This window comes from Alosa alosa, chromosome 13 (assembly GCF_017589495.1).
Source record: "Alosa alosa isolate M-15738 ecotype Scorff River chromosome 13, AALO_Geno_1.1, whole genome shotgun sequence".
NCBI lineage: Eukaryota > Metazoa > Chordata > Actinopteri > Clupeiformes > Clupeidae > Alosa > Alosa alosa.
The window spans coordinates 3,813,812-3,830,935 of record NC_063201.1 but is presented as its reverse complement, the minus strand read 5'-3'; the positions used below and the strand labels follow the sequence as shown (position 1 = coordinate 3,830,935).

General features: G+C 47.1%; 1 protein-coding gene across 1 annotated transcript in view; it reads left to right on the top strand.

Moving 5' to 3' along the window:
• Positions 1-16,015, top strand: part of fam171a1 (family with sequence similarity 171 member A1) — a 25,843-nt gene extending 9,828 nt beyond the window's left edge. The window contains 4 exon segments of the mRNA XM_048261108.1: positions 4,724-4,840; positions 7,076-7,190; positions 12,020-12,722; positions 12,725-16,015. Coding sequence (XP_048117065.1) covers positions 4,724-4,840; positions 7,076-7,190; positions 12,020-12,722; positions 12,725-13,906 — 2,117 coding nt within the window. The 3' untranslated portion in view covers positions 13,907-16,015.
• Positions 16,016-17,124: the final 1,109 nt, after the last annotated feature.

Sequence of the window (17,124 nt, the reverse complement as noted above, 5' to 3'; positions counted from 1 at the left end):
TGACTAGCCTACTTCAAGTATTAGCCTATGCACAATAGATTTCTCTTCTTTAGCCTACATAATGCATAGGCTACACTTTGTAAATAAGAAGCTGTGACAGACGGCGGCGCGCTATTCTCGTCATATCTCGCATCTTGTGAACTCTACAAGCCCCCACCCCTCACTTTCGACAACCACATGGAGATTCTGTAATGTGCGTGTATGTCGTTCACACATACGTCCTTATAAGGTCAGTATTAGGTTAGCATCATATCTGAATCATCCGAAGGGTAGGACCTCCGTTTGACAAACCTCCTCATATACTCCGGAGGTTATATCTGAAAGCGCTTACAGTGAACACACAGTGAGGTGAAGCACACACTAAACCCGGTGCAGTGAGCTGCCTGCAACAACAGCAGCGCTCGGCAGTGAGGGGTTAGGTACTTTGCTCAAGGGCACTTCAGCCGCGCCTACTGGTCGGGGTTCGAACCGGCAACCCTCCGGTTTCAAGTCCAAAGTGCTGACCAGTAGACCACGCCTTCTCTCCTTCTCTCCTTCTCTCCTCCTCTCTGTTCTTTTCTCCTCTCCTTCTCAGTTCTTCTCTCCTCTCATTCTCTCTGTTCTTCTCTCCTCTCATTCTCTCTGTTCTTCTCTCCTTCTCTCATTCTCTCTGTTCTTCTCTCATTCTCTCTGTTCTTCTCTCCTTCTCTCATTCTTTCTGTTATTCTCTCATCCTCTCTGCTGTCTCTGTTGTGTGCTGCTGTCATGTAGAGCTGCAGGTTTTCTCTGTTCACTTCTGAGTCCGTAAAGATTTTAGCGGTCACTTTTAGGCTGAAGCCAGCTCCTCTTTAACAAACCCCAAGGTTAGCCCTCAGTCCTCAGTCTTATCACGGGGTGTGTGATTGCTGGAGTTCAGCTGGATAGTGACTTGGGGCTTGAAGTCTTCCCAAAGACGCTCAGGATCGTGGGTGTGGTTGTGGTTGAGGTCGAGATTTTTCCTGCCAAGTTTTTTTCTCATCTGGTGCGCACATAAGTGCACATGCATGCAGCCATACATGCAAACACACTCCCACACACACACACACACACACACACACACACACACACACACACACACACAAAAAAACACACAGACACACAAGAAGTGCATACACATGTGAAAACCCTCTCAAATCTGACTGGTTATCTAAGCTGTCACTACAGTTTGCCACATGCTATGAAACCAAAAAGAGACCCACAGCATTTGACCAATAAATCATTTCTTCTGGACTGGAGCTGCACCTCTCGCTCCTGTTTTTCCCACAACACACACTGTTGTCATATGAAGTAGTCTCTACTTCAGAAGGAGCCTCTCACATGATGTTTCATGGTGCAGTTAGCTGCTCTCCTTCTGCTTAACCCACAGGGGGGGGGGGCAACAGCACTCCTTCATACGCCCACACGCCCGTTATGGAAACAGGCATAATGACTTTTACCACTGTAATTAGTCTAATTTTATTTCGGCCAGATGACAGTAGCCCTTGTGACAGCCAGGGCTATTCCTGTCCGTCCCTTTCCCAATGATAAGCCCACTGCACGCTCAAGGGTGACCTGTCCACTGTGACCTCATCAATGTGCGACCAAACTCCTAGAGTGGCCATGCGTGTGAGATGCATGAAATCTATGGCCATTATAGGTCATCATCACATGACTGGGAGCCTGTAGGTGTGTGTGTGTGTGTGTGTGTGTGTGTGTGTGTGTGTGTGTGTGTGTGTGTGTGTGTGTGTGTGTGTGTGTGTGTGTGTTAATGTCTTAATATGGGAGGTTTTCAGTTCATGTGGTGCCTTGGTAACCAAGGGTTACTGTGACTCCAGATGGCCATTGGGGAATCAGTCTCATAAATTCATAAAGTGGTATGTCATAGGCCTGCTAGACACACACACATCTTGAAGCTGTTGTCAGTGTTTGTATTTGTGTCTGTAAGAATTGCTCTCACTCTCTCTCACACACTCATACACACACACACACACACAGATACACACATATACACACACACACGATACACCATATCTTACCATCTGTCTGCTAGTGAGTGGCTTGCAAGGCTTTACCTAAGACACCGATGCACTGCACACACAACACGTATTGATAACAAACACCTCTGTGTGTAAAGCGCACACACAACACGTATTGATAACAAACACCTCTGTGTGTAAAGCGCACACACAACACGTATTGATAACAAACACCTCTCTGTGTAAAGCGCACACACAACACATATTGATAACACACACCTCTGTGTGTAAAGCGCACACACAACACATATTGATAACACACACCTCTGTGTGTAAAGCGCACACAAACAAACATTTGATAACAAACACCTCTCTGTGTAAAGCTATTAACACAACCGTAGGGATAATGGACGATTATCAGATGATCTGTTCACAGAAGTTAATGCACGGGTCGGGTTGTGAAACGCCCCGGCCCCGGCGGAGTTTAAACCTCGTAAGTGCATTAACTTCTGTGAACAGATCACCGTGGAGTCCATTATCCCGCTTATTCCACTGTTGCCACTTGCGTTGTGTTCATTTCCTGTTACAATTTAAACGTTTTTATTGCTAAAACTTGTCTTGTTTGTAGAACTACTTTCTTCCAACACATATCAACTAATTTCTCAACTTGCAGGACAAACTGCCATTACTAGTTCTAAATGGATGGTTGCTACGGCCAAAGGCCAGTCGTTAGTTCTATCTCTCCCGTTGTCAAGTGGGCATATCCAAAGATTCTGATGAACTTTAGCTTTGAAACATCGCTATTTTACTTAGCCTGCTGTCATCCATCTAGCTAAAAGCCACCTCCGTCATATGCTACAATGTTACTATGTTCTGAACGTCTGCATTTTACAGCTCGGATGCAACATGACGGTTCATTTAAACTTCACAACGAGTTCGGCGAATTAAGTGTCATACGGCCAAAAAAATTGATCTACTTCATAGGTGTGCAAATAATATACGGTTAATGGTCGTTCTAAATTACATAGGACAAAGGGAAATTCAACCAAGCAGTGGAATAATTATTGATTACAAACACCTCTCTGTGTAAAGCGCACACACAACACATATTGATAACAAACACCTCTCTGTGTAAAGCGCACACACAACACATATTGATAACACACACCTCTGTGTGTAAAACGCACACACAACACATATTGATAACAAACACCTCTGTGTGTAAAGCGCGCGCACACACACACACTCTCTGTGTGAGCATGCTGACCTGATTCGTCACACTCAGAACAAAACAGTGCTATTTTGAAAGAAGCACATGATGTGTGTCTCCGTCTTCTCTATGCCTGTGTGTGTGTGTTTTCGTGTGTGTGTGTGTGTGCGTGTGTGTGTGTCCGTCCCAAGTTACACTGGCAGCACCAGGCCTCCCTGGTCTGTTCTTTGTTACTGAGATGTTCCCCAGCAACCCTCCATAAACACACGCCTGCACAGGGCTCATAAACAGCAGCTCGCTCACTCAGTTCGTCCCACTGAGAGTTTGAGATTTCTCCTTTGTGTGTGTGTGTGTGTGTGTGTGTGTGTGTGTGTGTGTGTGTGTGTATGTGTATGTGTATGTGTGTGTGTGCGTGTGTGTGCGCGTGTGTGTGTGCGTGCGTGCGTGCGTGCGTGTGATCACTGTGAACGCTGAACCGTCTGCATTACTTGAAGCATATAGACACATGTGGGGTCACACACTGCCTTGACCAACCCTGCCGTGGCTACACAGTTGGAGTAGGTTAGGGTGTGTGCAGGCCACCAAGCCTACTGAGTCCTTTTCCTCCACTTTAACCATCAGCAGCAGCACGTTGGATGTTGGATCTTGTTTTGTGTTCATATGGGACAAATCTCATCCAAGTTGGATAAAAATGTGCGTAGGCTTAGGGTGTTCCCCAACATTTCCATATAACCTCCTGACCTATTTCTTGGAGATAAAATTGTATCTCCATCTGTGTGTCTGTGTTTGTGTCGTGTGTGTGTGTGTGTGTGTGTGTGTGTGTGTGTGTGTGTGTGTGTGTGTCTGTGTATGCGTTTGTTTGTGTAGGCTAGTTGCTTTGCTTGTGTGCGAGTGCTTAATTAAACCACGCATACCTGAGAGCTTGCTGACTCTGTGGCGGGTCAAGTTGAGATCAATATGATTTTCTACGTAATGGAGAGATTGAACAAATGGCGAGAATGCTGACTCACTGTCCACCCTCCCAGCCCAGCCCCCCCCCCTCCCCCCCCCCCCCCCTCTCCCCCTCCCCCCCCCCCTCCCTTAATGTAGTCATTTATATTCATTTCTTCCTCTATTGTGTTTCCCCCCCACTTCTCAGAACGTTTGGCAAGTCATAAAGCTGTCACTGGGATCCTTCAGGCAGCCTGCCACCTGCTGGCGCAAAAGAGGAACTGTTCATCCCATGCTGTCACATGCTTTGTGACACATGTTTTTCTTTTTTTTGTGATGAAACTCCTCTGTGATGAAACAGTTCCTTGGTGCTTTGTTTTTGTTAGCCGAGCATCGTGAGTCGGGAGACTCCGCCGAAGACCTTTTTGAAACGTGTTTGACTACAATTTGAGAGTGTTTAGCTCAGAGGTGTGTGCTGTCGGGGGGGAGTGGAGTCAGATGTTTTGTTCTTGTGTGTGTGTGTGGAGGAGGTCATGGGATGGAGGAGGGGAGGGCTGATCTGGGGTCAGGCGTTCCCCTGAAGTGTGTGCTGCTGCTGTGGCTGTTTCAGGCGCGTGGCTGAAGAGCAGTCTGGGCTACGTGCAGAGAGAAGGAGACGAGCTCATCCTCACCTACATCGCCTCACAGCTGGGCTACTGGGTCGCAGCCATGTCTCCTCTCAACACAGGTGACCGACACACACACACACACACACACACACACACACACACACACACACACACACACATATATACACACACACACACACACACACACACACACACACACACACAGAAGTGGCAGCAGGTAACAGAAGTCACTGGTTTTGCACTTACTTACTTGTGTTTGTATGCAAGCACAATTTGCACATGTATCTACAGACACACACACACACACACACACAGGCACACACAGACGCAGACACACACATGTACGCATACACACACATATATCCCTTTTCATACATACCACACACTCAGCAACAAGCACATCATCTTCAGTGGTAGATCTATATTCCTGTTTAACCAAATGACTGACCACACAAAGGGTTCCTTTTGAAGTTTGGAATTTAATTTTAGTATTTTCCAGGTCTGGAAAAGTATGGAAAAAAGAAAAAAAAAGGTTTATGGAAAAAAGTTTGTTTCCAGACTGCTGCACCTACAGTACTTTGTTTTCTAAAACCTAACATTGCCAAATTGTTCAGCCGTGTGTGAGACCAGAGCAAGCTTGATGTTGTGGACGTGAAAAGAAAATGAGGCGAGACATGCGACAGTGCGATTTGTTAATCTTTAATCTAGGCGGCAGTCTAGGCAAATGCCCTACGCCATTGTATGCAGATACATGAGCATGTTTGCATAGCAAAAGCTATTCTCCGCTAAAGCACTAGTAGACCGTTGTGTTTGAACAAGAATTAGCTTGGCTTGTTTTATGCTTACATTGTTTTTAGCCTACATTTTGTACAACTTACCAAGAGAGATATTATCTGTTAGCCATGTTATTGCAGTCATAAAAATATGTCTGAGGCCTTTGCTAGCAGTGGACTACTGCATGTGCACTGTACGGTGCCTACAGAGAACTAAAAAAGAATGAAAAATGAGCAGCATCAGCATTTGCTGGTTTTCTGAGGGCTACAAGAGCTGTGCTAAATATAAAGCCTAGTTGGGTACAGATCCCAAATGAGAAAATGTTTGCAGCTCTAGACGGAATGTAGAGTATAACGCCATTTTAAAATGATTTATTTAATTAAGAAACGTTTAGAGCCCTAATTGGAACGACTGGCAAATTTGGGTAACACCACTTTACTTGGTGGTATCTACATAAGAGTGACATGACACTGTCATGAACGTGTCATGAACATTATAAACAAGTCAAGTCAAGTCAACTGACACTTGACACTGTCAAGTGTCGGTTTGTGTCATGACAAATTAGGGTTAGGGTTAGTTTCATTCAGTTTTTGTCATGACAAGTTATGACAGTGTCATGACACTCTTATGTAGATACCGTTTAGTAAAGTGTTACCCAAATTTGTCAGTCAGGAAGGTGTCTTATGCGGGAGCTAAAGCTGCTGTGTGGCAGGAAGGCGCACTAAACTGATCCACTGATGCTTGTGCTTACGATCTTTCTTATGACATTAAATTAGCAAGTTGACTTTGCCGCATCAGAATTAGCTTTGGGTAGACATTAAACTTTACACTATGCCCGACATTTAAAAGTGGGCCCCAGACGTTGTTTTTTTTTCATACACATGTACAACTCCCAAGCAGACGAGCAGACCAGACGTCTTCAGCATGGTAACCCAGTAAACATCTGCAGTAGCACATTACCATTCTACATTACCAGGGTTTCAGGCCAAACCAATCAACTCCCAGGCTATATCAGGCCAAACCAATCAACTCCCAGGCTATATCAGCACAAGCCAATCTTGCTCTGCATTGAAGGCATATGTCTGATAAAACTAAACTGTGGGAATGCATATGAGATCAAAGTAGGAAGAATACAATTATCTTGCCCAAACCACTGAATTGCATTCAGCTGCACACTGATAGATCCCTGCACACAGTCCGACCCAACAGATGGGATATCAGTCTCCTGTGTGATGACTGAAGTGGAAATAAACCCGCAGCAGCACTGGGGCCGAAGGTTGATGCACTCAGGAATACTTTTTCCATTTCAAGTAGGGCTTGTGCATACAGATATTGATGGTGCCAGCAAGATTATTAATACTTGAAAGCTGACCTAAGCATTATTTGTGTGTGAGTGTGTATGTGTGTGCATGTATGGGCATAGTTTGTGTGGTATTCCTGTCTGTGTGGATCTCTGTGTGTGTGTGTGTGTGTGTGTGTGTGTGTGTGTGTGTGGGTGCCTGTGTATTTATGAATGTGTATTTCCTGCCTGTGTTCATTTGTGTGTGTGTGTGTCTTAGGTCCAGTGGTGGCGAAGGACATCAGCACGTACCACACGGTGTTCCTGTTGGCCATTCTGGGAGGCATGGCCCTGATCTTGCTGCTCCTGCTCTGCCTACTGCTCTATTACTGCAGGTGTGTGTGTGTGTGTGTGTGTGTGTGTGTGTGTGTGTCTGTGTCTGTGTGTGTGTGTGTGTCTGTGTGTGTGTGTGTGTCTGTCTGTGTGTGTGTGTCTGTGTCAGTGTGTGTGTGTGTGTGTCTCAGTGTCAGTGTGTGTGTGTCAGTGTGTGTGTGTGTGTGTGTGTCTGTCTGTGTGTGTGTGTGTCTCTGTGTCAGTGTGTGTGTGTGTGTCTCAGTGTCAGTGTGTGTGTGTCAGTGTGTGTGTGTGTGTGTGTGTCTGTCTGTGTGTGTGTGTCTCAGTGTCAGTGTGTGTGTGTCAGTGTGTGTGTGTGTGTGTGTCAGTGTCAGTCTGGGCTCCTTCAGCATCCCAGTAAACATATGAAGTAGGGATGTAACGGTATGAAAATTTAACCTCACGGTTATAGTGACCAAAATGATCACGATTTTTGATATTATCGCGGTATTTTTTAAAAGTGTGTGCAATATGTTCAGAAAGCACTGATGGGCTTACACAAGCTGAAATAGTTTGAAGTGTAACAGTGTTTATTATATTACAAAACCTTATCAAAAACATCAAAATTTAACATCAAAGGAACAAGGGTTCAGCATGTAAGAAGCTTATTTGTCAGGAACATTTCCAGTAGTGCAGGTTTAATTTATACAAATCCAAACATTCAAGCTAAGACATAAAGAACAATACAGTATGTAAACAAATCAAAGAAACACCACTAACTATATACTTGTTTTCTTCATCATCAAAATTAAAATGTAAAACTGTTATTTGTCAGGAAAATGAACAATTGTGCAAGTTTATGTAAACACTTTAAAGGAGAACTTGGCAACTATTTCAACGTAATAAACCTGTTTAGAAATCATTTGGATGGTTAAATGACCTGTTCCGGTGAAAATGGTGACTTTCCCCACTGCCCCTAGCGTCCCTAGGCGGAAAACCAACCTTGCAACATTGAGACTACCGTCCAGGAAAGAGAAGTGAGAAACAAGAAACTCGTTTTAAATCGTGTTTCTTACCCTGTAACATCCATTGTTCTTCTGAACTTATGCCAACCGTTTCGCTAGCTTGTAAACAAATCCATGTGCTTTATCATTATCTTTTTCCAGTTTGAAATAGCATCATGCACAATTTCTCCAGCAGAGGGGGAAATATAGCTAATCCTGCCAAGTTTCCCTTTAAACTAAACCTTAAATAAATAAGACAAAAGTGCATTATGCATTTAAAATAAATAGCCACTCTACACAAATTACAAAAATAACTACACACATAATGTAATCAAATCCAAATGTTCAAGTGTTGATGACATTAAAATAAACAAACAAAATATGTAAACAAATCAATGGAACAGAACTGATTGTATACTTATTCTCTCCATCATCAACAAATAAGATGCTGCTGATCTAGCATCCTGTATGTATGCATCTCTATTCGCTTGAGATTAAAATGTAAAAATGTCAACATATTTACTTTTTTTTGATTTAAGTAGTGATCTACGAGGGGAAACGATGTACCCGCTGGCACTGAATAGCCTCTCGGAAGGAAAACTGGAAGGAAAACTGGTTGCTGGGATGCACAAAAGCTTCCTTGCAATCCTGGCAAGATGAGGCAGTTCTGATGCATGGCCACTCCACCACACCAGTGCATCATCGTCGGCTGGAATGGATGGCAGAGACATGTAGACCTTGATCTCCTCCTTCACTGTATTTTCTGAGGAGGCTGGAACTGAACCATCTTCAGATCTCTGCTGCCTTGTTGAAGTAATCTTTTTTTAGCAACCCAGCCAGGCCTTTCCCTTCTGATACTGCTGTGGAGGCACTGCTGGTGCTTTCTGGTTCCTGCCTGACTTGTATAGGTGTCAGCTTCAGGGCCTCCTGGACACAGCTGTCAGCTGCAGCATTTGAAGGCTCATCTAAGAAGTTGGTTTTGAACCTGGGGTCAATGAAACAAGCCATCTGCATGACACCTTTTGCCTTCTCTGTCTACCTCTTGCTTAGGTCTTCTCTCATTACTTGTTTCATCTGCTTGGTCAGGGCTGGATCCTCACCATTTTCCTCCAGCATATCACCAATGATGTGGTCAAGGACTGGCTTAGTGGCTGATATGGTTACTCGGATCTCTGAGCCAAGTGCATCTGTAAATGTGCTCAGAGTTGCTCCATGACAACTAAGTCAACATCCTTGGGCATCAGATGCCAAACTCGCCTTTCTGCAGCCAGTGTAGCACAAACTGCCTGCTGCTGGCTGAGGAAACGTTCAAGCATCTTGTATTTAGATCCCCATCGAGTCACTACATCATGGATGAGATCCTTCTGTGGTAGGTTGAGGGCAGCTTGCTTTTGTGTCAGTGCTCTCGTTCTCTTCCAGCTCCGTGAGAAGCCTTGGACCAGATGACGACAGGCCCTGACTGCTGTTTCAACTCTCTGAATTTTCAAAGCCTTTGAGATGGCCGGGTTCAAATTGTGACCGAAGCATCCAAGCCACAGATCTGGGAACTGTTCAAAGGCCTTGATCATGTTGGTTGCATTATCTGTGGTTATGGAGACCAGATCTGTCTTGTTTATCACCCACTCATCCAACATATTCTCAAAAAACTCTGATATTTTGAGCGGAGTGATCTTCTGGGAAAAACTGGGTTTCTAAGCAGTGTGATTCCAGTTGCCAGTCTGGGGTGAGATAGTGAATTGTGAAGCTGATGTATAGTTGGCCAGCCCCACTTTCACTGGTCCAGAGGTCAGTAGTTGCAGCAAAGAATGAACCCTGAGCCAAACTTTTCACAACATCAGCTTTGACTGCATTATACATCTTTGGTATGTCAGTCTTTTAAAAAAAAATGTGTGAAGGCACTTTGTAATGAGGCACAGCAACCTTCATCACCCTCAGACAGCCAGGCCTCTCAACCATCTGCAATAGGAGATTGCTGCAGTTAGGTATTGAGCTTTTTTGGATGTAGGTGCATTTGATTTTATTTGATTTATTTCAGGATCAAGACAATAAAATGTATCAATCCAAAGGATGACATGCAAAAGTACAAAACTTATTTCCAGCATGGTCCTTGGTGTTGAACACATGAAACAAATAGACAAGGAACAGACAATACTCAGACTGGGGGGTGAGGGACATAACATATAACAGGTTGCTGTCTTTGGAATGCTTGCTCAAGAGTCTGTCACTGATGAACCTGTAGCAGTATACTTGGTTTCCCCACTGCATGTCCTCTCTGTAAAAAAAAAAGAATAGCCTTTAGCTGTTATTGTTGCTAAATAATAATAATAAAAAAACGATTGGCTAGAAATTAATTATCTTACACGGCAAATAATGTTTCGTGTTTTCAAAGACGCGTGGTCTAGACCGTCACCTTGTGACTAGTCAATTAAAGTTATCCAACTTTGCTAGAATTGATTTACTGAACTTAGGACAAATATAAATTATGCATTCTTGTAGTAGGACACTGAAAAACCTAGACATGAAAAGGAATGCATGCAATGAAATACTGTAGCCAACTACTGTTTGATAAGCACAACTTAAATGGGCATCCGTCTAGCTCAGAGGCTAAAAATGTGTCCCGATTAGCTCCACACACTACACACTGCCACTGAACGAAAAGGTGCATTTTAGGTAGAGAATGCCGTAGGCATCTGTTTAGATTACTAACAAGTTATTATACAGACGGATCATTGCATTCTCCTTCAACCCGAAGTCCCCACGCCATGCATTTGAGCTAAAGCGTTAACGTTAACTTACCTTGCGTTGACTATAAAGTTGTGTGTGAAGGTCACGGAAATGAGTCAGCAGAATTGACGTATTGCCGCCTTTAGCAGCCACTTTTTTCTTTCGTGTTCTGCAGACAGGATAACGATCTTCAATCAACTGTCCCTCAGCATTCTTATAGTAACCGAAATATGCCCCTCAGCATTCTTATAGTAACCGAAATATGCCCCTCAGCATTCTTATAGTAACCGAAATATGCCCATACTTCAGACTTAGTCTTCTTGGAGGGCTGATAAATGTCCTGAGCGCTGTCATCTCCTCCTTCTGCCATGATTCCAACTTGAAGAAACGCACATTGTACAGTAGGCTGCGCAGTGTGCCTGCGCGGCAACTTCAGGAAACTCTGATGACGCTGCCGGGAAGGATAACACACGGTATCCCCACCGTGGTAATCGACCGTGATGATAATGATATTTTAAATGAAAACGGTAATTGTTATCGTCAACATTTTTATCGTGGTTTACCGTTAACACCGGTAATCGTTACATCCCTAATATGAAGCTTACAGACAACACTGCTCTGCCTGCTGCTCTATTACTGCAGGTGTGTGTGTGTGTGTTGTGTGAGCACTGCCAGACAACACTGCTCTGCCTGCTGCTCTATTACTGCAGGTGTGTGTGTGTGTGTTGTGTGAGCACTGCCAGACAACACTGCTCTGCCTGCTGCTCTATTACTGCAGGTGTGTGTGTTGTGTGAGCACTGCCAGACAACCCTCTCTTTACATCCACTCTCCTGTTCCTTCCACACAAGATAACGCTGAATGTCATTTATAGAAGGGCTTCCTCGTGAGGTTGGTCATACTGTATATGATCCTTGCAATTGAATGATGGTCATTAAATTATAGTGTCATTCCTAATCTGTGTTGACATGCGTGTCCATTTATCGGTATGGTAGGGTAATGTGTCTATGAGCACCCCTCTATAACGTGTGCTGGTGTCTGTGTGTGATATTGTGTCCATTTATCGGTATTAGGGTAATGTGTCTTGCTATGGGCACCCCTGTAATGTGTGCTGGTGTCTGTGTGTGATATTGTGTCTTGTTTTGTGGTTGTGTCGTCCTGCCAGGCGTAAGTGTGCTCACTCGCGGCCTTCCCACCGGAAGCTGGTGCTGTCCTCGGCACTGGACAGCTCTAAGAGGGACCAGTCCACCTCCATGTCCCACGTCAACCTGATCAGCGAGACGCAGCTGGACACACTGGACCTGACGTCGCCGGGCCCCGAGGCCGACCTGCACACGCCCATGCTCAAGCCCGTGGCGTACGTGGCCTCCTCCTCGTCGGCCGACGAGCTGACCACGGTGTCCCGCGACGACGAGGACGAGGACGAGGACAACGACCTCCCCAGCGGGCGAGGGAGCTCCCGCGCCAATGGCCGCCACTTCCGACGCTCGGCCGAGACGCTGGAGCTGAAGGCGTGCCGCTCGGCGGCGCTGTCGGAGGCGGACTACCGGCGCAGCTGCAGCTCCATGCTCTCGTCGTCGTCTCGTCTGCCCCCGCTCCTCCGCTCCTCGGCGTCCAGCTCCACGTCCTCGCCCCACCCGCTGCTGCCGCCCAAGTCTTCCGAGGACCGCGTCGGCAGCGGGGGGCAGAGGCGGGACGACGAGCCTCGGCTCTCGCCGCTGAGGGACGCGCCGCGCCGGACCCCCGGCCCGACCTCCTCGCCGTGCCTGGACGGCGTGCTGGAGCGACGCGTGGGCGGAGACCTGCTCCTCTCGCGATCGGTGGACCAGCTGGAGAGGGGACCGCTGCCGCTCTCGCTCGCCCTGCCCCCCCCCGGCCCGGCGCCCTGCTGTGCTGCAGCTCGGAGCTGGCGGTCAGCCAGGCCCAGAGGGGGGCGCTAGCGGGGGGGGCGTACATCCGGCCCCGGCCCACGCTGGTCATCCCCGCTCACTACATGCGGCTGCCGGGGACGCACCCGCTCTCGGGACAGGCCTTCCTGCTGCAGTCGGATGAGCGCAGCGAGCTGGAGACCATCCAGGCTGAGCTGGCCGCTTCCCACCAGCCCCTGGGGCCGGTGGCCGGCGAGGCGGCGGCCAAGGGGACCGAGGGGGGGGCAGCCATGAACGACGGAGAGGTGGACAGAGGCGGAGGTGGAGATGGGGGTGGAGGGGAGGGGCAGTGGGGCCAGGCGCTGTCCATTCCCGACCGGCTGAGCCAGGCAGGGCTGGGCCTGGTGCAGATGAACGGTGAGGACACGTTGCTGGCCGAGAAGGCCCTGATGGAGCTGCGGGGAGGCAAGCCCCTCCCCCACCCGCGCGCCTGGTTCGTCTCGCTGGACGGCCGCTCCAACGCGCACATCCGCCACTCCTACATCGACCTGCACGGGGCCGGCCGGGGCCCCGCGCCTGCCGGACGCCGCAACGACGCCAGCCTGGACTCAGGCGTGGACATGGGCGAGGTCAGGGGGCCTGGGTGGCGCCGGGCGGCAGCGGTGGCTACGGAGGGCCGGACGACCCCTCGGGACACGCCTCAGTCGCCCCCGACGACCGCCGCCGCTCCCCTCCCTCCGCCACAGCTGGCCCCGAGTGTCACCTACACGCAGCTGGTGTTTCTGGAAGATTCCAACGGCAACGCCAGCCAAGGAGGGACCCCGGTCCTCAGCCCGCAGTCGGAGGGGAACGGAGTGAGAGAGGAGGAGGAGGAGGGGAACGGAGTGAGAGAGGAGGAGGAGGAGAAGAGACACGTGGAGGAAGGGGGGGACACGGGGTCCTCGACGTCCCCCTTGCCCCCCTCACCCCTGCCCCCTCCCCTCCACTCGCCCCCTCCTCTGCCTGAGCCCATGGAGGAGGATGAGGAGGATGAGGAAGAGGGCTTCAGGACTGAGCCTGCTCAGACGCGCCTGCAGGCTCCGCCACCTGGCGAGCTGGTCGTCCCCGACGACAGCGGCGAGGACGATAACAAGAAGAGCCCGTGGCAGAAGCGCGAGGAGCGACCACTGCTGGCCTTTCAGTGACCCTTGACCCCCCCCCCCCGGCTCTTTCAACTCTCGCCTCTTGCACGGTCTGCGCACAAACCAGGGCGGGTAGAAGCACTGCTGGGAGGAGTCGCCAAACAGGAAGTGCTAACGTTTGTATGTGAGAGTGTTTCTACGTGCATTCTATGTTACTCCCAGAAGCAAAAATGCATAGCGTTATCCCAGTACAATATAGTTACTCTGTGCTACTCAGCTCCACCTTTGTAAAGAGGGAGTCCGAAAAGAAAAGGGGGTGAGGAGCAGGAAGATGGACTAGAGAAGCACTAGAGCTTATCGCCCCCTAGAGGACACCTGTGAACACAGCACTATTGTTCATATATTTGCTGCTTTGCTGAATTTTTGGGGCGTATTGGGTATTCTCATCCAAAGTCTGCAGGAGAAGAGTATAGGAGTGGAACTCCAGTTTTGTTTTTTGTTTTTATAAACGTCTTTCAATCTTAGAACATGGGTCCTCCTTTGACAGGAAACAGCCACACGTTCTGTTGGAGGGACATGCAAAACACACACACACACACACACACACACACACAAATACACACATTGTTCTTCCAGTGGTTTTGGATCCACAGTGCAATCAGTCATGCTCAGCTCAGCACTCTGCTGTGGCTGGTATTGAGGGTCAGGCCTGGACGCTGAGCTCCTAGCGGGTGGCTGCTCCAGTCCCTCTCAGCTTCACGGCGTCAGGACACTCAGAAGACACAAGACACTCAGAAGACACACGAGACGGACAGCTGTGCAGCTATGCAATGCTTCTTTTTATTTTATTTTGTTCTTAAATGAAAGAATCCTCTATGGCTTCCAGTGCTGGTTTGAACCACTACTTGTTTTTATTTAGTATGCCAATTTATTTTACTCAAGTTATTTTTATGTCTCTGGTTGTTTTCACTCTTTGTGTATGGATGGATGTCGTCTGGATTATGTTGGCACACACACATGGATGCACACACAGGCACGGATATGTCCTAAAACCAAATATTTAGTAGTAATGGGCTCAGATCTGTTGTCTCATGTCCAAGTGCCTTTACTGTGTTCAACACCAAAAATAATGCAGCCCCCCCCCCACACTGATGCCCCCCCCCACACTGATGCTCTCCCTCCAGTCCTCAGAGAACCGCACCCAGACCTTCACTTCGCTTTCATTTCATCTAAATCACCCCTCTTACATTACTCTGTGGTGTTAACATTTTACTCCTGTTCTCTCCGTCCCCCCTCTCTCATGTCTTGACCTCTGTTGGACAACCCATATGCAGTAGCACCATGGTCTTTCTCGTCTCTCGTTGACCCTGACCAAATCCTATAAGGATGTGGCTCCACAGAAATAACTGATGTGGGACTGGTCTGTGTTTTAGTGTGCGTATAGATACCGTCTTACAACCCTTAACATGTTTGCGTGTGCCCTTGTGTGTGTGTGTGTGTGTGTATGTGCCCATTTTGTATATGTTTTTCACATATTCCTGTGTATGTCATTGGTTTGTTGGCAAACCTAATTTTCTTTGCCTTAAAGGTGTGTGTGTGTGTGTGTGTGTGTGTGTGTGTGTGTGTGTGTGTGTGTGTGTGTGTGTGTCATTGTATGTTCACATGCAAATGCTTGTGTATATTACTGGCCTGTCAACAAATATTTTTATTTGCCTTAGTAGAAGTGTCTTACCATGTTTGTGTGTTTGGGTGACTTGTGTTCACCTTCATATACCTGTGAGTGTCGGGTCTGATGGCAAACCCTGTGTGTGTGTGTGTGTGTGTGTGTGTGTGTGTGTGTGTGCTCATATATGACTCAGTCTCTCTGAGATACAGAAATATTTGCAGAAATATGTGCAGTTCCTCTTGCAGCCTGTGTTCTGTTTTTATTTAGTAAGAGCTTAATTTACCTTGACAACCACTTAAGAACTATTCCACTGCACAATGTCTTAGAACAGACCACTCTACTCAACGGCAGCCCCCACTCCATGCCAATCTGCTATGTGGAAATCTGCATTGTGCCCCTCTGCTGCAGTCTGTACTCCCTCGGTCTCCTCTGTTCTTCCATGCTTGGAATGTATGGTTGCTTGTACAATGGTTCACACTTAAATAAACTCTTAGACAAACTCTAAAGTAAGTGGTCAAAGTTAATTTCTTGCTGTAACCAGCCATTTTGCTTGCACTTGTATATGAATTGGTGCCACAAAGTGGTGCACAGTCAATTGAGTCATGCAGGTTCTGGGGCGTGACCTCAGGGTTTGTGTTGAGTCATGAGTGAACTGTTTCATCTATAGATATATATAGAATGGCTAGATGTCTCATGGCGGAGTCTCCAACCTCACAGGCAATTCCACAAACTCATGTGGATGTGGAATTTATTGGACACAGTACCGGTACTTTTTGGATTGATTTGTCCAGTGTGGATTAGGGGTGTAACGGTACATGTATTCGTATTGAACCGAACCGGTACGGGCGTCACGGTTCGGTGCTTGAATTTATGTAGCGGATCTCTCCAGCTCCACCATAAAGGACGTAAACGCTCACAACAATGCGTTAATTGCTTTTTTATTTAAGGGGTTTGCAGCTCCTGTCGTCAACCAACATGTACACACAAAACAGTGAGGCACGGGATAAAGTCAGATCAAGCCCTGCCTCACTCAGCATAAACATCAACTGAGAAGAAAAATAAAAGAACAATACATAACAAGCCTAAATTACCTGTCGTCAACCAACATGTACACACAAAACAGGGAGACACGGGATAAAGTCAGATCAAGACAAAAAACAATGAGTTTCAGTTCCCCCATATAATGTTGGTAGATAGGCAATAAGCCGTTCGCTAAGTATTTTTCACTTTTAAATTGTGTTCTCAGTGCGCGCCGCGTCTTCAACGCCATCTCTCTCCAACGTATATAATCTATGGTTTAAACATTAAGCTATCCTAAGATAAATTGTCCCGACATTACAAAATTAAAGGACAATTCTGGCACAAAATGAACCTAGGAGTTAATAACACATGTGTACCGAGTTCGACCGTTCGCTGGGATTTGAATTGAATTTGTTTTCATGCTAGTCGAATGTGACCAGTTTTATTGCAAACCGCTAATTAGCATTTAGCGCTAGCCTTCGGGGCACACGTATAGTAAAAATAAATGCTATTTCTATACCACTAACAGGGCTCAAAATAGCACCACACTTACACTTACTTAGCATAATGAGGGTCTCTACATGTAAACCGAAGC